Source organism: Malus sylvestris, chromosome 13 (genome assembly GCF_916048215.2).
Source record: "Malus sylvestris chromosome 13, drMalSylv7.2, whole genome shotgun sequence".
Classification (NCBI taxonomy): domain Eukaryota; kingdom Viridiplantae; phylum Streptophyta; class Magnoliopsida; order Rosales; family Rosaceae; genus Malus; species Malus sylvestris.
Genome location: NC_062272.1, coordinates 19,282,441 through 19,307,339, shown reverse-complemented (window position 1 = coordinate 19,307,339; position 24,899 = coordinate 19,282,441). Strand labels below are relative to the sequence as shown.

The 24,899-nt window shown below is 41.0% G+C and overlaps 2 protein-coding genes and 1 pseudogene across 2 annotated transcripts; 1 reads left to right on the top strand and 2 right to left on the bottom strand.

Annotated features, from left to right (window-relative positions):
* Window positions 1-4,653: 4,653 nt before the first annotated feature.
* On the bottom strand, window positions 4,654-5,912 carry LOC126595322 (transcription factor GTE1-like). Its single transcript, XM_050261656.1, has 2 exons — window positions 5,137-5,912; window positions 4,654-5,042 (listed from the first exon to the last, which is right to left on the bottom strand). Exons 1-2 carry the CDS (start codon window positions 5,816-5,818, stop codon window positions 4,654-4,656), a joined length of 1,071 nt encoding a protein of 356 aa, XP_050117613.1. The 5' UTR covers window positions 5,819-5,912.
* Window positions 5,913-13,308: 7,396 nt separating this feature from the next.
* Window positions 13,309-14,429, top strand: LOC126596272 (uncharacterized). The gene has a single exon (XM_050262796.1). The coding sequence runs from the start codon at window positions 13,428-13,430 to the stop codon at window positions 14,094-14,096; it is 669 nt and encodes a 222-aa protein (XP_050118753.1). The 5' UTR covers window positions 13,309-13,427; the 3' UTR covers window positions 14,097-14,429.
* A 2,396-nt stretch (window positions 14,430-16,825) lies between these two features.
* Window positions 16,826-24,899, bottom strand: part of LOC126596271 (pre-mRNA-splicing factor SLU7-A-like) — a 29,216-nt pseudogene continuing 21,142 nt past the window's right edge.

Below are 24,899 nucleotides of genomic sequence, written 5' to 3'. Positions count from 1 at the left end.
AAACATATTTCTTACCAAATCACTTTCTGATACATCAAAATCAATCTTCAATTTAAATGATTAATCAAATCAATACGATTCGTTTTCCTTTTAAGCATGTATTCTTTGTACAGTAATTCAACATGCTTGTAATTATATGTACAATTGAAACCACAACTAATCAAGAACATATACCCAGAATTCTATGCTTCTCTTGCCTTCTCTATATTATCTTTCACGGTAATTACATACATACATACACACACACACACACATATATATATATATATATATATATATATATATATACATATATATATATATCTCTCTGAAAATATGATTTTAGCTCTTGAAATTCAATTTTTTTTATATAAAACCCGACAGTCTTTTTACTTGAATAAAACCCAATGACTATGCTCCACATAAGCAAATTCATTAATTATGTTTGTGTGAACACGGAAAATTCCTGAAACGAAAGAGACAAGAACAACGTGCACAAACAAATATTTGTGTTTTGATGATTTTGGGTTACAATCTCTCTCTATTTTGATCCTCTGATTCGATCTCCGTAAGGTGTTGATTTGTGGGATGTGCGATTGATCCAAGGGCCGTTGAGGCTTGATCTTGGATGAACGAGGATGAACGGATCTTCAAGGGCTTTTGGGCTTGATCTTGAAGAATGGTGATTGACGGATCTTCAAGGGCTTTTGGGCTTGATCTCGAAGAACAGTGATGAACGGATTTCCGAGGGCTTTTGGGCTTGAACTCGAAGAACAGTGACGAACGGATCTTCGAGAGCTTTTGGGCTTGAACGGATCTTCGAGGGCTTTTGGGCTTGATCTCGAAGAACAGTGATGAACGATGAACGCTTTCTTCAAGGGCCGTCGGGGCTTGGGCTTGATGAACAGCGGATGAACGGATTTGTTGGTGTTGTGGATCCAAAGGGGCCGTTGGGGCTTGATCCTTGAGGATGAACAGTTGATGAACGATGAACGCTTTCTTCAAGGGGCCGTTGAGGCTTGGGCTTGAAGGTGGATGATTGTTGATCCAAGGGCCGTCGGGCTTGATCTTGGAAGAACGATGAACGAAGAACGCTTTCTTGATTCTTCGGGAACCTGGATGCTTGAGAGCTTCGGAGTTTCAGAGCTTCAGAGCTTCAAGAGTTTTGCCTAATGATTTTTGGTTCCCCCAAATGAATGAAATGGGCTTGTATTTATAGAATTTTCCAAGGCCTAATTTTGAATATAATATCCCAGATGAAATAAGTCGTTTCTGCCAGGTGTTGACACGTGTCCTATTTGATGACTTTTCCAACTCATTTCAATTTTCGTTGAGTCGCACGCTACGTGTAAAATTTATGTAATACATGAGCGTTGACACTTTGATTTATCGGTCAACATTTATTTACCGAAATTTCGATGTCTACAAATGCCCCCACTTCAAGGCGCGTCGTGTACATGTGTTTGTCGCGTGTAGGAGATGCGTTTTGAAGTCCCTTACTGTAGACGTCGATCCAAGGGCCGTCGAGGCTTGATCTTGAATTGGGCTGGAAATTTCTTCAAGGGCCGTTGAGGCTTAATCTTGAATTGGGCTTGAGATTTCTTCAAGGGCCGTTGAGGCTTGTTCTTGAACTTTTGTTCGAAATTTCTTCAAGGGCCGTCGAGGCTTGATCTTGAAGGTTGAAATTTGGACCACAAGGAGCTTCATGTGGTAGATGATCTTTGGCTTTGGTAGTAGATGAATCGGCACGTTTTTTTTTGTTTTTTTTTTTTGTTGACTTTCCACAGCTTTGATCTTGAACTGGGTTGGAGGATTTTCTGGATTCCTCCAATTGTTGATTTTCCATAGCTTATTCTTGAACTAGGTTTTGATTCAAGGGTGGTAGACACTTGATCTTGAATCGGACTTGTGATTTCCTCGATGGCCGTCAAGGCTTGATCTTGAATTTGGCTGGAAACTTCTTCAAGGGCCGCTAAGGCTTGATTCTTGAAGGTTGACTCGAACACATGGCAAGCAGGCACGAGGTAAAGGTGACAACCTGTTTCTTTGTTCAAACTTTCTAATTCACACCTGAGCAGTTTGGTCAACGGTATGATCTTCAAGATTGATGGGCTTTTCTTCCAGTTGGTGACTTGATCTTTAAGGATTCGATTCAAGGGTGGTGAATTGGCACGTGCAGCCCACAACGCCTAGTAAGTCGACCCAAGAATTTGAGGGTCAAAACGAGTTCTTCATCTTAGACTCTTCCTGCCGAGTTGACTGTGCATGCTGCATTCTTCTCTGCTTGTTTCTTCAGGCAGATATGGTAGCTTCTCGAGTTTTTCAGCTCTGACTCCTTCTGCTGAGTTGACTGTGCAGACTGCATTCTTCTCTACTTGTTCCTTCTGCACCTTGTCTCCACATGCTGCAAGGTATCATTTTCACTTGCCTTATCTGTTCTCCAGGCAGATGTGGCAGCTTCTTTGGAAGTACAGCAGCAGTGGGAAACGAGTACTCGAGAGCAGTGCTAGGTAGGCAATCAGGGAAGGGTTCCAAGCAGTCAGTTCCTTACCCGAGTTTGAGTGGAGGTTCCGGCATATTGTTTTCTTTATCCTTGTCTTTGTAGGTAAGAACAAGGACAAAGGAAAGGACAGGGCGAACGCATGATATGAGATACTCTTGCTTTCTACCCTGGTGATATGAGATACTTTTGCTTTGGAGTCATTGGCTTGCAGATGTACCCCAAGGAATAAGGAACATTGAATGACTCGAGAGGCTTCGTTGGGAAAGCATTTTTTGGAGATGAAGAAAGGCTCTGTATGTCTGCCTTGCTATGGAAGGCGAAGGTAGACAATTATAGGAAGTTCTTTGATACCTGTAGAGGTACTATTCTTTCACTCATGTCGGCAACCAATGCGTGATTGATCTATATGGCTTCACGTGCTTTCTTCTTTATCAGAAATCTTCGACAAATTGTCCGTAATTTCCGCCAAGCTGAGTGTGCATGTGACAGGTGTTGACGCGGCTGAAAAAGACTGGTGCCTCTTCGATAACTGGGATCGGCGCTTCGAAAAATTACCCGTGATTTCCGCAAAGCTGAGTTTGCGTGTGATGGGTGCTGACGCGTCTGGAAAAGCAAGATGCCTCTCCGATTTCTGAGCTTGCCTCTTCGATTTTTGAATGGCCTCTTCGAACTCTGAGCTCGCCTCTTCGATCTCTGAAATGCCGTCGAGTGCTGATTTTATAGAGGCACGCAGTTCGTTTCAAAGCACACTTCGCTTGTGAAAACTCCCCTCTTGTACTTCTAAGATCTTGATTTATCCGATCTCTTCTTCCTTCAACACTTTGAAAATGTCTGGACCCTCCGACCGTCGTTTTGACTTGAATCTTTGTGAAGAGGCAGTCCCGCCTTCTCCAAACAACATATGGCGCCCATCCTTCATATCCCCTACTGGTCCTCTTACCGTTGGGGATTCGGTGATGAAAAATGATATGACCGTTGCGGTGGTGGCCCGGAACCTTGTCACTCCCAAAGATAACAGACTACTTTCCAGGCGGTCTGATGAGTTGGCTGTTAAGGAGTCCCTGACTCTTAGTGTGCACTGTGCGGGTTCTGTGTCCAACATGGCCCAACGCCTATTTGCTCGAACCCGTCAAGTTGAATCGTTGGCGGCTGAAGTGATGAGTCTCAAACAGGAGATCAGAGGGCTCAAGCATGAGAATAAACAGTTGCACAAGCTTGCACACAACTATGCCACAAACATGAAGAGGAAAATTGACCAGATGCAGGAATCTGATGGTCAGATTTTACTTGATCATCGGAGGTTTGTGGGTTTGTTCCAGCAGCATTTACCTTCGTCTTCTGGGGCTGTACCGACTGTTGAGGCTTCAAACAGCCAACCTTCGGCGCCTTCTCTTCCTGGAGCTCTGCTGAGTTGTGAGGCGCCACCTGATCGTCCTTGAATATCCCCTCTTGTAAATTTGATTTGATTTGATTTTTTTTTAATTTATGTATAATGCAAATTTATGTAAAATTTCCAGAAAAATAAATAAAATAGACCTTCTATTTCTCTCTATGCGTTTTTTTTGCTATATACATACATATATCATGTATGTGTATATATATATATATTTTTTTTATTTTATTTTATTTATTTATTTATTTTTTACGTGGACTGATCCACCATTCCAAAACCCTTCCCTTTTCTTTTGCATGGTGCTAGCCACCAAGAATCCACCTTCTTTTTTTTTTTTTTTTTTTTATTATTATTATTATTTTTTATTTTATATATATATATATATATATATATATATAATTTTTTTTTTTTGCTTTCACATGGTGCTGATCCACCATTCCCCTTTTCTTTTCTTTTTTCACGTGGTGCCAGCACCACTTTGCTCCACCATCCCCTTTTTTTGTTTTTTTTAATATATTTTTTCTGTATAAATTTGGGTGGTGGGTAGAGGAATTTGCAAGGACCGGAGCAAGGAGGCCGAGAAGATGGTGCTTCGAGCTTCATGACCGGCTAGTCGTTTGACAGCGGTCTTTGAAGTTGGTGGCAGCTGCGAGGCAAGAGACGGAGGAGGGTGCAAGAGAAGAGCGGTGCAGCCTTGATGTCGGAGACTTTGCCGTCGCCGTTACTGCTTGGAACTGATGGGCAGAAGGGGATTGCCGCTCATTGTTGATGGGCCCATTCATGTCGTTTGAAACAACACCAGCTTGCCCGTGAACACCGTATTGATGAGCCACCTCAAGCCCGTATGTGGCTCCAGCCCAACCGCAGAGACGGCTTGAAGGATCTGAGCGCCGGGGATGGGGGAGAGTACGGCAAGCTTGCAGAGGTTGAAGAGGAGCTCCGCCTGGGAGCGCTGATCGTTGGCGGAATACATGAGGTGGGAGATCAAGGAGGGCGATGCGGCCCTGGCGGTCGCCTGCGGCGAGGAGGAGGTGGGAGCTGGAGGGCTCGGTGGAGAGGAGATCGCGGCAGAGAGGGAGCGGGGTCCAGCGGACGGAGGTGACGAAAGGGGAGAGGGGGGATGAGGTACATCAGAGTAAAGCTTGCCGATGTTCTGGAGGGTCGAATCTGATTGGGAGATTACGAGAGCAAGCACCAAAGGAGATGAGACAGATGTGCCAATTGACGGCATCAGCTCTTCCATTGAACACATTATGTGCACCTGCCCTCCTTTTTTTCGCCGCCAAGTACTGAGCATCAATGTCAAGATCCACTTCTTGCGCAGTTGCTTGGAAGTTGGGGTTACTCTGTGCATCAATTTCTAGAGCCTTGCTGAGATCTTCGGCAGATAACTGCGAGAGAGCTGTCCCGAGTTTTCTTTTATCATCCGAAGACATTTTCCTGCACTTCTGAACCACTGTTTGTCTGAGGTTCCTCAAATACACATCAATCTCAAAAAGCTCATTGCTTAGATCCTTAGCCGTGCTGGCAAATGCAGCACCCTGAGATAGTTGCATGTTTCGCCGTGCCTCTGCTTCCTCGTCTGCTCGTCTTGTTTCCTCTTCAACAACTTTAGGCAGAAGCTTTAGCCATTTTTCTTCGAAATTTTGCAACAACGATTGGGCCATCACATAGACATCCTCACCTTCATCATTATATTTCATTGCATTCTTGAAAACCAACCTCACATCAGCATATATCTCTCCGACATTCTTATACTCACTACCATCCTTGGTTTCCATTCTATTTTTTATGGTACCAAGGTCCATGGGCTTCTCAATGACTTGATAATAGTCATGCAATCCCAGACCTTCAACATCTACAGGAACCATAAAGGGCCACGCCCAGTCATGCTTAGTGATCTGACGGAACATTACAGAAAATTGGCGCATAAGCTCTTGCATTTTCTTTGTAGCAGCGGCTTCCCTACATGATGCATCTTGCTGCTGCTTCTTAGAAGCAGTTAACTGTTTATCCTTCACGGCTGCAACACCTTTTGAAGTGGGTAGATGCGGATATTCCGTAGTCAAGTAAAACCGTTCCACCTCAGCGGCAGAGACGAAGGGGATGAAGTTGTCGGTTCGTCTTTGAGGATTTTGGATATGTCGAACTCGGCATAGTTGTTGGACTGGCCGGCCGGGTCGGCGTCTTTTTGGTTGGTTTCGGGGGTGGCTTCCACGAGCACTCGGTGGGGCTCCACGCGCCGGTTGTGAGTGTAGAAGCGTTCGCGGATATCGTTGAAGTCCTGCTCTGGTGTTCCGAACTTCCCGGCGCCGATTGTGCCGCGCAGGACGACAACGGTTAAGAACAAGCACAGAAAAGTCACCGTTCCGTGCCGCAGCGCCCTCTGGATCTGACGGACCCGGCGAAGCCCTAAGAACCGGTCCAGCATTCTGACTCCCCCAAGTTGAACTGGAAGGTCGATCGGGAGAAACTGGAATTGACTTTCTTCTTCCGTGGTGAGCGGAAAGGGAATATATGGCCAACGGAGGAGTGTGATGATGATTCTGATTGTATTGAGATTAACGCTCTGGAGGAAATCGGGGAGCCGTCGGGTTTGGTGAATCCGGACCCCGACCTCACCGCCTTCGTCGCTCTCTGTGCTTTGGAAGGAAGCCTGGGCTTGGATTTGGGCTTTGAGAGCTGGGCCTAGGCCTAGGCCTGGAGGGAGAGGAATCTGCATTACAGCATGTTTAAACACATTTATGTGTTTAAGAAGTGATGGGCTTTGGTGAGACTGGGCCTTTTGCTGACTTTTTTTTTTTTTTTTTTTTTTTGAAGAAACTGTAATTTAATTTTGTACAAAGAAAATTGCAAATTTTCTTAACAAAATAAATTTGTGATAAAATTAACCTTCTTTAATAAAACATTTATTCTTTTTTTTATTTTGATGTGACTGAACTCGAAAAAATTGAACATTCGAGCTGCCTACATACCCCTCCAAAGAAGAGATCAAGTCGTAACGTAGTTCAAATACATTTTTTTTTTTTTTTTGGTATTTTCTTTTGGTGCCGTTTGCAGTTTCAACTCGTGCAGACAAGGAGTGTTGGTGTCGTTTGTCGTTTGCAGTTTCAACTCGTGCAGACAATGAGCATTTGGTGTTGCCTTTTATGCTCGTGCGGATCATGAGAGTTGATGTCGCCTTTTATGCTCGTGCGGATCAGGAGCGTTGATGTCGCCTTTTATGCTCGTACGGATCAGGAGCGTTGTGCCATGCAGTTTAGGCTCGTGCAGGCGAGGAGCCTCGTGTCCTACAGTTTAGGCTCGTGCGGACAAGGAGCTTTTGGTTCGTGCAGTTTAGGCTCGTGCGAACAAGGAGCATTGTGTCTTGCAGTTTAGGCTCTTACAGACAAGGAGCTTTGGTGAATTTGTCAAGCAATTTTGGAGAGGCGTTCCTCATAATCTTCATAGCAAGGAGCCTTGACCGAGTGATTGAAGAAGTCTTCAGGAAAGAAATCACGCATTGTGATAGGGATGGACGATCTATGTGTCGAAATTTCATCATCTTCAACACGTTCATGTTGCTTTGAAGGTTGACAAGAGCTGCTTTGCCCCCTTTCCAATTGGCGGACATGTGGAGGAGACGTATGCTTCTTGTGCAATTTCTTAGGAGTGACTTGAGTCCATCCTTCAATTTTGCTTGTCTTGGAGGATGCCCCCAGCGGTTGAGGTGAAAACTTTGAGTCGGAAGAGCTAAAAGTGGAGGTGGTATAGTTTGACTCCACCATATCCTCAAGATCTAGCTCGATGATTCCTTTCTGAGCTAGCTTCATGATGAGATCTTTCAGCACGAAACATTTTTCTGTCGGATGACTGATGAAGCGGTGGAATTTACAGTATCTTAGACTGTCGGTACGATTCATCCCTTCCGGCCGTCTGCACTCAAGCAGACTGATCACCTTCTTGTCCAACAGGTCATCTAACATGGCAACCACATCAGAGTCGGGGAATGGATAAGTCTTCTCCTCAAGCTCCTTCAAAGTGCGTCTACGCATCTCTTGATCATGAAAAGCTTCGGTTTGAATCGCCTTGCCTCGTGTGGATATTTTGACGGGAGATGTGTTGACCGTCATCGCTTCCTTGGTGGGTTTCCATGCAGCCTTTTCCACCTTTGTCCCAAGAACTTTATCGTTCTTGTAGTCGGCGATCGGTTCTTTCTTCCCATGATGGGCGATGCTCAACTCCATGTCATGGGCGCGAGTGGCCAATTCCTCGAAGGTCCGCGGTTTAATGCCTTGAAGGATGTATTGCAAACCCCATTGCATGCCTTGGATGCACATCTCGATTGAAGAGGTTTCCGAGAGCCTGTCTTTACAGTCGAGGCTTAGAGTGCGCCATCTGTTAATGTAGTCAATGACTGGCTCGTCCTTCCACTGCTTTGTGCTCGTTAGCTCTAGCATGCTCACAGTGCGGCGGGTACTATAGAAGCGGTTGAGGAATTCCCGCTCTAATTGCTCCCAACTGTTGATGGACTCAAGCTCCAGATCCGTGTACCACTCAAAGGCGTTTCCTTTCAGCGAGCGCACAAACTGCTTGGCGAGGTAATCCCCTTCGGTTCCTGCGTTGTTGCAAGTTTCAACGAAGTGGGCAACGTGCTGTTTCGGGTTTCCCTTTCCATCAAATTGCATGAACTTTGGTGGTTGATAACCCCTCGGCATCCTTAAGGCGTCGATCTTCTTTGAATACGGCTTTAAGTACAACCCGGAGGTATTTGAGCTTCCTTCATACTGTGCCTTGATGGTGTTGGTGATCATCTTTTGCAGCTGCTGGATAGAAAGAGATCCCATGAGTGCCGCTGCTTGGTCTGGCTCGGGCTTCGCATCGTTTTTCTCCACCTGAGGCTCATCTTCTGGGTTAGGGTTCTCGTCGTCCTGTGGCTCCAGTCGGCTGACGAGTGCAGCGATTTGCAAGTTTTTTTCTTCCACAGTTCGGGTTAGCCTTGCGATTGCTTCATTCATCTGAGCCAGTTGTTCTTCAACGGAGGTAACGCGGATAGTCATGACTTGTGCGACCAATAGACGTGACTTTCCTTTAGACATCCAGGATGCTGATGAAGAACGTCGTTGGCTGCTTTGGGATGTCATCTTATGTGCCTCAGCATCATGCTTCGGTGCCCCCAGCGAGGTCAGGTTGATGACAGACTCACACCTTGGATGCTCCCCTTGCTCTTTTAGCGGCACTAATTTTGAAGTGGCATGTTGAGGAGCGGTTGTGGCGCCAATGGATTGTCCGTTTGCGGCAGAAGTGCTTAGGATCCTTCCCTCAGTGGTTGCGAGAATGGCTTGTCCCTTGCTTAATGCCATTGACTTTGAGGTGTGCTTGGATTCCTTGAACGGAGAAAGAGATGAGAGGTAGAGATTGTCCCACCGAGCGTGCCAATTTGTGAACACGGAAAATTCCTGAAACGAAAGAGACAAGAACAACGTGCACAAACAAATATTTGTGTTTTGATGATTTTGGGTTACAATCTCTCTCTATTTTGATCCTCTGATTCGATCTCCGTAAGGTGTTGATTTGTGGGATGTGCGATTGATCCAAGGGCCGTTGAGGCTTGATCTTGGATGAACGAGGATGAACGGATCTTCAAGGGCTTTTGGGCTTGATCTCGAAGAACAGTGATGAACGGATTTCCGAGGGCTTTTGGGCTTGAACTTGAAGAACAGTGACGAACGGATCTTCGAGAGCTTTTGGGCTTGAACGGATCTTCGAGGGCTTTTGGGTTTGATCTCGAAGAACAGTGATGAACGATGAACGCTTTCTTCAAGGGCCGTCGGGGCTTGGGCTTGATGAACAGCGGATGAGCGGATTTGTTGGTGTTGTGGATCCAAAGGGGCCGTTGGGGCTTGATCCTTGAGGATGAACAGTTGATGAACGATGAACGCTTTCTTCAAGGGGCCGTTGAGGCTTGGGCTTGAAGGTGGATGATTGTTGATCCAAGGGCCGTCGGGCTTGATCTTGGAAGAACGATGAACGAAGAACGCTTTCTTGATTCTTCGGGAACCTGGATGCTTGAGAGCTTCGGAGTTTCAGAGCTTCAGAGCTTCAAGAGTTTTGCCTAATGATTTTTGGTTCCCCCAAATGAATGAAATGGGCTTGTATTTATAGAATTTTCCAAGGCCTAATTTTGAATATAATATCCTAGATGAAATAAGTCGTTTCTGCCAGGTGTTGACACGTGTCCTATTTGATGACTTTTCCAACTCATTTCAATTTTCGTTGAGTCGCACGCTACGTGTAAAATTTATGTAATACATGAGCGTTAACACTTTGATTTATCGGTCAACATTTATTTACCGAAATTTCGATGTCTACAGTTTGACTTTACACATTTTTTATTTTCCAGATGCCTAAAATGCCCCTAATTACAATTTAATGTATACATTTAATTCTACGCAGATTTGAAGGGAGGGATTAATGAAAAAAATGTATTAATATTTAAATTCATTGCATATTAATATATCATAACAAATTGTATGTTAATAAATAAATAAACATTAATGTTAAACTTTCCTTTAGATTTCATAATTGTTTTCCAAATTTGAATGAAATTAGACAATTTTAATTTAATCTTGTCATTTTCTTACCAAATGAAAACTAAAAAGGGACTATGGAGTAATTTACATAAAAATATAGGTAAATTATTTGGACATATGTGTTAGTAATAAAATATTGGGTGATTTTGTATAAAATCAATACAAAGTTACCATATTGACAATAGATCAACAATATTTATGTTAATTATAAATAGGTCAATCATATATTTGTGACACTTAAATACATTTAAAATAAACAAAAATTACAAAATCTGACATTACAGCTGGCACCCACTTCAACCGACACCAGATGTCTCATATTTCCTAATTCTGTTTTTCACATTTGAATTTAGACACTGTGTTGCAGTGTCCATTTCATAGTTTTGTTTTTTCCATCACTCACATGCCTCATACGTGCCCCTTTTTACATTTGGATTCAAACATTGTAATGTAGTATCTGTTACCTGGTATTGTTTTTTTATTTTTCGATTCAGACACTGTGTTGAAGTGTCCGTTTCCTGGTTCTATTTTTTGCATCACTCACATGCGTTCTATGCTTAACACCTCGCGTGACTCTTGATTTCTACATTTGGATTTAGACATTGCAACGCAGTGTTCATTTCATGTTTTGTTTTTTACATTTGGATTCAGACACTGCAACACAATGTTCGTTTTCTGTTTTGGTTTTCAATTGTTGATCCTAGAAGTCTGCATTTTCTGATTTTGAATTGTTGACCACAATGTCTGTTTTCGCGTTATAGGCGCCTAAATGATGGTTGAAAAAACACGAATGTGTACGCAAACAGTTTCATGAAAGGGGTGAGAAAAAAAATCCAAACAGTTTCAATTGCTTAATTAGCAATCGAAATTGTCAAGCTCCAAGAATTTGCGAAACTGTTTCCTCTTTGATACATCAAGTCGACTACAAAAAAATATTTTTTTATCCTACTCAAGTTTCATCATTGGTATCTAAATGTTTTCCTGACTTAATGAATTCTTTCTTCAAACATTGACTTTACAATATCATCACCCCATTGTGCTTTACAGATGTAAAGACCTTAAGAAGTTACAGAACTACACAGCCTTTCATATATGAGAAAGCACATGTCTTTGATCTCCACAAGTCCCAACTAAACACCGGCAGTCGAACCATTGAGAATCGACGTCACCGATTCCCAATTCTGCTAATTCCAATTCAAATTTAGAAGCTGAGGAGAGAGAGATAGCGATGAGTCCGTTGATAGTGAAGGCAGGGTTGGTGATAGGTGGGATGTGCGTAGGCAGGTACATACTGGGCCCACCTCTATACTGCCACTTCATGGAAGGCTTAGTCACTGTCTCCCACTTTTCTTCTTCCTCCTCTTCTGCTTGCCCTCCCTGCACTGGTGATTGCTCTTCTCACCATGTCCTTCATCCCCATTGGTAATGACATAAAGCACATGTGACATTCATTATTGACCTATCTCTAATTAATAAAAATATATCATTGATTAATTTCAAAACAAAAATATGTCATTGATATATGATTAAATTGTAAAGTTTTTGTTGACTTTTGGCTAAATTATCTTAAAATATTCCCAATATATGTAATAATACATGCAAAATAATTTACCTACAAAATAAATAAATAAAATGTTATTTGATTCAATATTAATTTATCTATATTTGATATAATAAAATATAATTGCACATATATATTACTAAAATGTGCCCAATAATATATATATATATATATATATATAGGACCATTAAGGGACGAGATCCCTATTTTTTATATAAAGAACCATTTATATATATATAGGAAACCTTTAAGGGACGCGATCCCTATTTTTTATATAAAAATGGGGATTAGTTGTGAGGTTCACACCACATTGAACTTTAACGATTTGAACCGTCTATTTTTCAAGTTGTACCTCATAGATCATCCTTGCAAAATATTAGCCAAATCAGAAATATTTAAGACATCTAATTGAGTTCAAAGAAATGAACGAATACTTGTTATATAAGAAACAAAGAAATTTGATCTTGATAATTAAATAGGAAAATGGTATTGGATTGAATTGAATTTTTGTAAGGAAGATCTATGAATCGAGACTTATAAAATAGACGGTTCGGATCGTTGAAATTCGATATGGAGTGGGCCTCACACCTAATCCCCTTTTTTTTTTTCAAAACATGAGGATTCATTTGCATAAAGGGTCTGTGTATATATATAACTTTTAAAGGGGCCCTCTATTTGTAGTCGTTTGATCAAATTTTAAAGATTCAGATTAATAGATTGAATGACTGGTGGGAGAGATCTGGAGAGGATCTCTTCCCAAATCACACAACTTCTGCAGCCCACTGAACAAGAAACACAACGTGACATGCTGGAAACCCCACCACATATACAACTCAAAAGTTTCCAGATACTAAAACATCATTTGTTTCTTTGGTTGACCGTCTTTTCCCACCAAACTTAGGACCCAAGTTTGCTCCAAGTGCTCAACTGGGGCCTCCAAGCTTTGCCGAAAGTTGAAACCACTTAGGCTAGGCAACCAACTCATCATTCATTTCTTTATTGCCGATTTGCCATTCTCATTCCAAAAGCTAAATCTTTCTTAGTACTGATTTGGTACAAAGGTGCTTTTATAAAAAGTGGATATAAAAAAAATTGAGTTAAAAAAGGCGTTGGGTAAACACTAAAACACATCTTATTTTCACAGTTTTGGATGAAAAAAGCTGAAAACGTGAAGCAGCAAAAATGAGTTTATTCTTACCGCACAATAGAAGCAGTTTTTTTTCAAAGCACAGCAATACCAAACCTAGCTGGCTGCTGTGACTACAATGGCATTTCCGGAAATTTAAACGAAAAACGAGAAAATTTATTTAGAGCAAAACAGAAAAGTAAGGTATCAAAGCTTCTTCCATAAGAACCATCATAGATCATACCCTCATTTGCCTTATCATTCCAGCGAAGTTTTTGTGTAAAGAGGAAACGATGATTTCGTTACGGTCCAATAATTCTATGTCACGCCGGACGCTGGCAAAGAAGTTTGACTGCGGGAAGAGGGCGTGGAGGAGCTTCACCGCTAAAGTACAATCGAAACTCCACAAGCTCACCATCCCCAAGGCAATCAAAACCACCGCCAGACGCCTCTGTGCCTTGCGGAGCAAGTTTCATTTTCTTATCCCATCCAAACTCTGCGCTCTCACCAGAAGTTCCTCTGGCTTCCCTAGTAACCGATACTATAACCATCACTATATCTTTGAATCCCGCATTGATTATGCACAGGGAAGATCTAGCTACCAGTACCACAACAAGCTTCATCATACTAAGAATACGGCAGCCATACACATAGACGAGCTCTTTGAAGAGCCTGCCGCCTGTGTGGACGCCAAGAAGGATCCACATTTTGGTGAGCAAGCAGAAACGAGCAAAGGAAAACAGGCAGTCGATGTGGACGATGACTTGAAGGTTGTGACAAGAGATAAGAAGAGTATGTATAGCGTTGAAGATGCGTGGCAGGCGGTGGTTGCTAAGTCGCCTCAGCTGCGGGTGGTGGATGAAAGAGCGGAGGAGTTCATTCACAAGTTTAGGCAAGACATGAAGCTTCAGAAGGAGAAATCCCTTCTTGAGTTCCAGGAGATGTTGGCTCGCAGTTCTTAAATTAATTATAATTAGCTTTATCACCTTGGTTAGTTTCATTTTTTTTCCAATACAAAATATGGAAGTGATTGAACAAGCTTGGAGGTTTGCTGGTTTTTGGGTTTCGGGGTTTGACGAATACAGTGGTTTTCTGCAGAAAGTGTGAAGATGCATAGAAAGTTTTAGGTTTTCTTTTAATTTTTATTTAATTCTTTTTTGCGGGGTTTCATATAAATGGAAATGATTTATTGTGGATTGGTGAATCGATCGAAAATTTAAGATTAAAGATTTTGTGTGTGGATCTGAAATAATGAAATGATTTATGTCTAATATATAATGCATTACTTTGTTGAAGTCGATTATTGAATAAATGGTGAGTCTAAATTTGGTTGTAAGTAGTGTACGTGATTTGGATAAACTCCAACCATTGATTTCCCATGAGAAACTTGTGTTTTATATAAATACATAAATTTGCACATCTTCACCCCTTTTGAGAGGTTTAGTTGTGATCATAGGTAACCGATTAGCATATATCTAAACAATAAATAATATAATATGTATAATGAAGTAAGGACCGTAGTAAGAACTCATGAAGGACAAACTAATAACCATAAGGTTACACAAATGCTCAACTTTAAGTCCTTACTTTTTGGCATTGGTAATGGACGAGTTAATAGGACATATTCAAGATGATATTCCTTAGTGTATGCTTTTCGGAGATGATATAGTATTGATAGATAAAAACAGGAGGGAGTAAATGCGAAGTTTAACCTTTGTCGGGAAGTGTTGGAATCTAAAGATCTTCACATAAGTAAGTCAAAGAAAAAATATATGGAGTGCAAGTTCAGTGAAAAAGGGTCCAAATGAGATAGGAATGAGGATTGGAGACCATGAAGTACCAAAAAGCGAACTCTTTTGCTATCTTAGATCTATCTTACAAAAGAGTGGAGAATTAGATGGGGATCTCAACTATAAAATATAAGCTAGATGGATGAAGTTGAAGAGTGCATCAAGTGTATTGTACGATCGTCATATGCTATTAAAGCTCAAGAGAAAATTTTATAGGATGGCAATAAGACCAGTAATGCTTTATGGCATAGAGTGTTGGGTAGTCGAAAATCTAAACGTGCAAAAAATATGGTTAGCAGAAATGACAATGCTTCATTGGATGTGTGGGCACGCAACAAAGAGTATGATTAAGAACGAGGATATTTGAGGTAAAGTAAGAGTGACAGCAATTAAAGTTATGATGCTAGAAAATCAGCTAAGGTAGTTTGGACACGTGAACTGAAAACCTACAGATGCTTTTGTTAGAAGATGCAGCTATAAAGAGGCTTAGGGCAAAAGGAGTAGAGAAAGAGACATTCCAAGTCTTTAAGAAAAGATATAGAGTACTAGGGGCTAGCGGACATATGATGCAAAGTCAAGCGCAATAGCGTTATAAGATTTATACAACCGACCTCACTTTGTGGGATAAAGTTTTGTGGCGGTTGTTGTTTGTTGTTTGTTCTGCTTTGTTTTATTCAATCAATGAGCTGAAATAAAATATAGTTGTGTAGGAGGCCAGCATTTCAGTTTTTTTTACACTAGCAATTACCAATAGATGACTGAATCGGACATACAAAAACTCAAATGCTACAAGCCCCTTGCACATATTTGTATGTTAGTATCCTAGGATTTTCCCACTACTATAAATCATTCACAACTAATGTATTAATGCACCATAATTCACAGTATACTAGCATCCATGCACTCATGCCCACACATAAGACATTTTTTGAATCACGACGTGCTACACGCGATTTACATGTTTTAAATATATTTATTAATGTACATGGAAATGAATAATAAATACATTTAATAAAAACGGTCTTTTAACTAATTAAAGCAGCTAAATCCATATTAATAAAAACGGTCTTTCAATTTCCATCTACATTTTATTGAATTTACATTAACATTAGGAAAATAAAAATTAATAAACAACTTATTGCTAGCCCATTGTGAGGCTAAATCCACTCACTCCCCTTAGTTTAGATAACATCGTTTGTTAAAAAAATGATTATTTGACAACGAATTGAATCACATTATTATGCGCGTGCGAGAGACTTTTTTATGACCGGCACTACGCACCTCTTAAATGTTTAAAATTTGAGAAATAATATTTAATAAACAACCGCGTGCAAGATGCATTTTTTGAATCACAGCGCTACACTCGACTTAGACATTTTAAATGTATTTATATGCGTAAATTGCTTCAATATTTTTTATTTCGTTATTTTCTTTTTTTATCACTGCCACTACACGCCTCTTAAGATGTTTTGAACACAACATTCATGATTTTTCTTATTTTTATTATATTTTTCTTCCTCATCACGTGGGCACCAAAAATTTTGTCATTTGTTTACTATTTTCTCTCTCCCCATTTATATTTATATTATATTTTATGATGACCAAATTACCAACTTATCCTTGCATGATTTGATATATTATTTTGGGCAGGTTTTGAATTTTTTTGGCTGAGGGGCAGTTTAGTTCAATTATTTTTGTCGAAGCCAGTAACACCAAATTGAGCCTCCAGCTTTATATATAGATTAAGATGTACCAAAAAAAAAAAAAGCTAGGTCCAAAGAGCTAAGACAACTGCATGTTTCTGCAAATATTTCTCGAAGCTTAATCGACAAAATGCTAATTAAGATTTATGTGCTTACACCTTACAGTACCCAGATGAAAGGCAAAACACAGTTGACTCTTTAATGCACAAATTCTTTCATGGGATCACCATGACGTATCTTTTTCATCCGATACACCTCCATCTCCTCAGGAGTAACCTACAAAATGCATGCCGTGGTGTAAAGACATTTATTGAGAAGTCGCGATACTCGAGCAACTTCATACAAAGAAAAGAAACCTAACACTAAAAATAAGAATAGTAAACACAATTGAAGCATAATGAGTAATTATTTATACCTCATCGTCAGATTTAACATTATATTTGCGTTTTCTTTCATCCTTCTCTGCCGTCCTTCTGTCATCCTCCTGGAAAAAGACGCGCATGAATAAACAATCAATAAAGTCCAGAAGCATAATGGCTAGTTTGGTGGTGATGTGAGTTGAGCCATATCTTAAATTAAATATATAACGTGACATTAAAAGTAGTAAATTGAAATGAAGCCCACGAAATGACATTCTTAAGAGCATCATCAAGTTTTTTCTGGTCAAGGACCAAGTCATCGGGTGTGTTAGCTCCCCAGGTAGCAGCCCTTTTTTCTTCTGTTGGAACAGGGGCCTCTGCAACAAATTTGAAGAATTAGTACACTAGGGTAATCATAATAAACAATGCTGAAATCAACAAGAACAAACAAAATAAAGAAAGTGCTGAAATCAACCACAATAAATGAAATCAGATGAAATTACTTCATATAGATAAAGCGCTCTGGGTGAACAATAAAAACAATATTCACAAACATTAAATAAATAAACAAAAATATATGTGAAAGATACAAACCTTCAGAGGCTACTTTGTGGACAATGTTCGCCTTCATTAGGTCTGCTGCTACCTTGGCCGCCTCAATTCCAGCTGCACCAGTGCAATAACTATTTCGAATTGTTTGCTTAGAACACTTGTATCCCCATTGGTGATCCTTCCACCATGATCCCCGAACACTTGTGTGGTTATTGATGTAAACATCCTCTTCATACTTACTCTTTAGAAGGGATGTCTTCTTCAAAGGAAAATCAGAACAAAAAACTGTTAATTTCCTTCCAAAAAGTCTACACCAGACCAATTGGACTACTGGACCATAGATGATGCTCTAACAAACTAGCACTTGCTTTAATTTCCTTAAAAGACATTTGATATCCAATAATATTTTAGTCACACATATTCACTGACAAAAATACTTATCATGCATAAGAGCATAATCTTTCAAACCCTCCGGCAATCTAACATTAAGGTGTGAGAAAGAACCTACCTAAATAGCTCCAAAATAATTTAGATCAATCATCCAGGAATCTAATTAGGATATTGACTAGCAACAACATATCAGCATCAAACAACAACAACAACAAAGCCTTTTCCCACTAAGTGGGGTTGGCTATGTGAATCCTAGAACGTCATTGCGCTCGGTTTTGTGTCATGTCCTCCGTTAGATCCAAGTACTCTAAGTCTTTTCTTAGGGTCTCTTCCAAAGTTTTCCTAGGTCTTCCTCTACCCCTTCGGCCTTGAACCTCTGTCCCGTAGTCACATCTTCAAATTGGAGCGTCAGTAGGCCTTCTTTGCACATGTCCAACCCACTCATTCCTAATCTTATCCTTTCTCGTGAGCCCACACCTCCAACGAAGCATCCTTATCTCCGCTACACCCATTTTGTGTACGTGTTGATGCTTCACCGCCCAACATTCTATGCCATACAGCATCGTCGACCTTATTGCCGTCCTATAAAATTTTCCCTTGAGCTTCAGTAGCATACGACGGTCACACAACACGCCGAATGCACTCTTCCACTTCATCCATCCCGCTTGTATTCCATATATTCTGTCTTTGATCGACTTAGGCGAAGACCTTTAGATTCCAACACTTTTCTCCAAAGGTTAAGCTTCGCATTTACCCCTTCCTGAGTTTCATCTATCAATCATATATCGTTTACGTAAAGCATACACCGAGGAATAACATCTTGAATATGTCCTGTTAACTCATCCATTACCAATGCAAAAAGGTAAGGACTTGAAGATTGTTGATGCACAAAATCAGTGAGGACTTTGGTACAACAGAAAGTATTAAGTTTGTGACCTTCGCTAGATTGCTCCGGTCATTAGTGTGGATAAGTATGTAAATGGATAGAGACAGGAGAGCAAACACAAGATGTACGTGGTTCACCCAGATTGGCTACGTCCACGAAGTAGAGGAGTTCTCATTAATTGTGAAGGGTTTACACAAGTACATAGGTTCAAGCTCTCCTTTAGTGGGTACAAGTGAATGATTTAGTACAAATGGCATTAGGAAATATTTTGGGAGAATGATCTCCTTTTATAGAAGAGAGTTTCTAGCCTTGTTCTGACATTGACACGTGTCGTGTTGTGATTGGCTTCCAATGTTGACACGTGTCGCGCTATGATTGGCTTCTGATGTCGACACGTGTCGCTCTGTGATTGGCCTCCTGGTTGGAGGGGAATTTCCTCAGTTGGGGACTTGCAAGATCCAAGCTGCTGAGTAATATGAAACTTCTAAGTACCGAAGTGTGGTATTGTCTTCACTTGCCTTATCTGTCTCATAGGTAGATGTGGCATCTTCTCTGGAAGTACTATTCCTCCGTCCAGGGGTGGTATCTTTAACTGGTGAAGATGCACAAGGTAATGTATCAATTTCACTTGAAGCTTACTTGTAGTTTCAGGCGTGGTCAAGCGCGATACAAACCACGTAGTAGGAGTCCCCCAAGTCGTCGAGCTAGGGGATTTGCTGAAAGAGGTGACAAGCAAGGTAATCAATCAGAGCTCCAAGCAATCAGTCCCAGATCAGAAGTTTGATTTCGAGTTCCGGCTAATTGTTCTCATTCTCCTTATCTTGCAGGTAGCATAAAGGATAAAGAGAAGAAAAGGAAAAGAGATGATATGAGATACTTTTGCTTTTGAAGAATTAACTTTCCACAGGCTTATTCTTGAACTGGGCTGGAGGGTTTTCTGGTTACCTCTAGAGTATAAGGCCGACTGAAGAATTTGAGGGTCAAAACAAGTCCATCAAATCTAGAGTACGTTCAACCCTGCTGATATGGGATACTTTTTGCTATTGACAAAGTAGTGGAAGTATCGGCACGTGTTCTGTTACGCTTATCTCCACATGCTTCCTTGTATCCTTCTCACTGGCCCTATCTGTTCCTCAGGCAAATATGGTATCTTCTCTAGAAGCATAAGATGTTGAAGATGATTACTCGAGAGCAATGCCAGGTAAGTAATAAGGTAAGGGGTTCCAGGCAGTCAGTTCTTTACTAGAAGCTTGATTCCAAGTGCTGACTGATTGCTCTCTTTCTCCTTGTCTTGCAGGTAAGAACAAGGCCAAAGGAAAAGACAGGGAAAAAGCATGATATGGGATACTCTTGCTTTTAACCTTAATGATATGAGATATTCTTGCTCTGGTGTAGCTTGTTTGTAGAGGTATTATCTGGGGGAAAGAAAGCTGAGTATTTCAAGAAGCTTCGTTGGGATTGCCCTCTCAGATATGAGGAAGGGTTGAGCATTTTTAAAGGTTTGCTTGTCTGTTGAGGATGGAGGTCGACATATATAGGAGTATCTCTAACAACAAGTAGTAATGCTATTCCTTTACCCTTCTTGGTCATAGCACTGGAATGGGAGCTGCCCACTTCACATGTTTTAACTCTGTCAAAGCACTTTGAAAAAGTGGTCTGTGGTATCTGAAAAGCTGATGTTGCGTGTGAAGATTACAAACAAACTTTATCCAAGGAGATCTGGCTTTCGAAGTTGAGAAAGCGATGCCTCTTCAGTTTTCGAACAAGTGATCCTGTCGAGGATCTGGCTCTTGAGATTCGGAGAATGGTGCCTCTTCGATTTTTGAGAAAGCAATCCTGCTAGGAGTCTGGCTTTTGAAATTCGGAGAGCGGTGTTTCTTCAATTTTTGAGAAAGTAATCCTGTTAGGAGTCTGGCTCTTGTGATTCGGAGGGCGATGCTTCTTCGAATTTGGAGCAAGCAATCTTGTTGGGAGTGTTTTCTTGAATGTGAGTAATGGTTGGGCATTTTTGCTAGTCTACCTTGCCACGGAGCACAGAGGTTGACACACAGGAACTTTCCAATTATCCAACAGTGGTGCTGTTCCTTTACCCTTGCAGGTAATAATATGGTAGCTAAACCTTCAAAATTTATGTGTCTAAACTTTGTTAGTGCTGTTTCTTTGCTATTCTTTTACCCTTCTTGGTCATAGAGATGTAGTGGGAGCTGCAAAGCTTCACGTGTCTAAACTTTGTCAGAGATCTTTGGCAAAGTTATATGTAGTACCCATGAGCTGATGTTGCGTGTGGAAAGTGGATGATTAAACAGTAAGATTCACGTGCTTTCTACTTCACCAGAAATCTTTGACAGATTGCCCGTACTTTCCGCAAAGCTGAGTGTGCATGTGACAGATGCTGACAAGGCTAAGAAAGCAGATGCCTCTTCGATTTTTGAGATCGGCCCTCGTGGTCTCTGAGCAGCCCAGCTTTTGAGAAAGCAAGCGTCTCTTCGATTTCTGAGATCGGCCCTCGTGGTCTCTGAGCAGCCCAGCTTTTGAGAAAGCAAACGCCTCTTCGATTTATGAGCAGGCGCCTCTTCGATTTTTGAAGCTCCGTCGAGTGCAGATTTTTATAGAGGCTGGCATTAAGTTCTAAAGCACACTTGAATCTCCACCAGTAGAAGCTCCCTTCTTGCATTTCTAAGATCTTGATTTGTCCGACCTCTTCTCTTTTCAACACCTTTGAAAATGTCTGGCCCTTCCGACCGTCGTTTTGACTTAAACCTTGGTGAAGAGGTAGCCGCGCCTTCTCTAGACAACATATGGCGCCCATCCTTCTTATCCCTTACTGGTCCTCTTACCGTTAGGGATTCCGTGATAAAGAATGATATGACCGCTGCGGTGGTGGCCAAGAACATTCTCACTCCCAAAGATAACATACTTCTTTCCAAACGGTCTGATGAGTTGGCTGTTAAGGATTCTCTGGCTCTCAGTGTTCAATGTGCAGGTTCTGTGTCGAATATGGCCTAACGCCTATTTGCTCGAACCCGCCAAGTTGAATCATTGGCGCCTGAAGTGATGAGTCTCAAGCAAGAGATTAGAGGGCTCAAGCATGAGAATAAACAGTTGCACAGGCTCGCACATGACTATGCTACAAACATGAAGAGGAAGCTTGACCAGGTGAAGGAATCTGATGGTCAGATTTTACTTGATCATCAGAGGTTTGTGGGTTTGTTCCAAAAGCATTTATTGCCTTCGTCTTCTGGGGTTGTACCGCGTAATGAAGCTCCAAATGATCAACCTCCGATGCCTCTTCCTTCTAGGGTTTTGTCCAGTACTGAGGCTCCGAGTGATCACCCTCCGGTGCCTTCTCTTTCTGGGGCTCTACTGACTGCTGAGACTTCTCCTAAGCAACCTTTGTGAAGGCCCTCTCTTGTTTGTTTATTTTAACTCATGTATATGTACATATTTGTAACTTATCGGAGATATCAATAAATAAGCTTTGCTTCATTTCAACGTATTGTGTTAAATACACCAAATCCTTCTTCACTAAGTTCTTTGAATTTTTCTTTTGTTGAAGCTTGTATGTTAAAGCTTTATGAGTGAAGCATGTAGGTTGAGGTAGTGTTCCCTTAATTTCTCGAGTGAGGAAAACTTCTCAGTTGGAGACTTGAAAAATCCAAGTCACTGAGTAGGGTCGGCTGTATGAATCTTAGAACGCCATTGTGCTCGGTCCTGTGTCATGTCCTCCGTTAGATCCAAGTACTCTAAATCTTTTCTTAAAGTCTCTTCCAAAGTTTTCCTAGGTCTTCCTCTACCCCTTCGGCCCTGAACCTCTGTCCCGTAGTCGCATCTTCTAACCCGAGTGTCAGTAGGCCTTCTTTGCACATGTCCAAACCACCATAACCGATTTTCTCTCAGCTTTCCTACAATTTCGGCTACTCCTACTTTACCTCGGATATCGTCATTCCTAATCTTGTCCTTTCTCGTGTGCCCACACATCCAATGAAGCATCCTCATCTCCGCTACACCCATTTTGTGCACGTGTTGATGCTTCACTGCCCAACATTCTGTGCCATACAGCATCGCCGGCCTTATTGCCGTCCTATAAAATTTTCCCTTGAGCTTCAGTGGCATACGGCGATCACACAACACGCCGGATGCACTCTTCGACTTCATCCATCCATCTTGTATTTTATGGTTGAGATCTCCATCTAATTCTCCGTTCTTTTGCAAGATAGATCCTAGGTAGCGAAAACAGTCGTTCTTTGGTATTTCCTGATCTCCGATCCTCACCCCTAACTCATTTTGGCCTTCATTTGCACTGAACTTGCACTCCATATATTATGTCTTTGATCGGCTTAGGCGAAGACCTTTAGATTCCAACACTTATCTCCAAAGGTTAAGCTTCACATATACCCCTTCCTGAGTTTCATCTATCAACACTATATCGTCTGCGAAAAGCATACACCAAGGAATATCATCTTGAATATGTCCTGTTAACTCATCCATTACCAGCGCAAAAAGGTAAGGACTTAAGGATGAGCCTTGATGTAATCCTACAGTTATGGGGAAGCTTTCGGTTTGTCCTTCATGAGTTCTTATGGCAGTCTTTGCTCCTTCATACATATCCTTTATAGCTTGGATATATGCTACTCGTACTCCTTTCTTCTCCAAAATCCTCTAGAGAATGTCTCTTGGGACCTTATCATACGCTTTTTCCAAATCTATAAAGACCATGTGTAAATCCTTTTTCCCCTCTTTATATCTTTCCATCAATCTTCGTAAAAGATATATTGCCTCCATGGTTGAGCAGCATCAAACGGTAAACTATTATCACGGTTCAAAAAGAAATGGAAGCCAGTAAAATTGTTAATAAGACTTAATTTGTGTAAAAAAATTATAGATGCATAAGACATGCACACAGACACAATCTTCCCCCTATCTTATTTTGCATACAGATAAAAGGTAAAAAGATCTTTAACGCAAGGCAAGATATCAAAATGGAACTGATTTGAAAAAGAATTTAATATTATATATACCATGCCATTTACATCTCTGCCAGCACGATCATATTCAACTTGTTTCTCAGACTGTCCCAAAAGGAGCTCATTCCGAAGTTCTTCTTCAGTAGCAGCATTGCCATACTTCTCCATAATGGCGTCTTTCATTTGCGACTTCAACTTCTCCTTAATGACCATATAATTCTTATACAGTAATTCTGCTTAAGATGGAGCAGCTTGCATGTGAATGTCTTGCCCTTTTTCAAATGCTTTCCATGCATGAAGATTGAGCTGCTTGAACTCTAGAGCTTGCCCACTCGCTCTATACTTGTTATCTCCCTGTAAAAATGGCAAGTTGGCAAATCAATTTTTTGTCACATTCACATAGTTAAAAAAATAAATAAACAATATTATGAGTTCGACAACTCACTCCATAAAACTTCTCATTCGCGTTAGCATCAGGAGAGGATCTTCACGCATGGACCGAGTTTTGGGATCCTAGTAAGCAGAATTGAGATCAAGATTCAAATGATATTTAGCTGTGTCCTCTAGAATGCGTAAATTTCTGAACCAAGAGAATTCAAAATTAAAACCATATGTGAATCATCTTTCAGGGGAACGCTATACACAAAATAAAAAATATTTTATATTAAACAACACACAGACAATCAAGGAGATAGCAATACATGCATGACAGTTCCAGTGCTTCCACCACCAGTCGTGTGTTGGGGCTTAAAAAGACTTCACTACTTTGGAGATGTTTATCTCACAAAGAAGAATGTAATACAGCAGAATTGATAGGTAAGAGAAAGAAAGAATACTCAAAGTATTACACAAGATTTATATTCACTCACAAACTTAGTACAAAAGGAAACACTCAAACACTCTTAGAAGCTTTGTTGCTTCTTCTCACTTCTCACTTGACACTCTCACTTCTCACTACTTGCTCTTTTGGTTGTTACATCACTTGACACTCTCACTTCTCACTTCTCACTATAGATATTTTATGCATGCATTCAACATACATGCTTTTTCTAGAATTCTCTAGCATTTGCATGAATCATCCATTGTGCTTATGTTGCCTTTTGCAACATGGGCTGGATCCA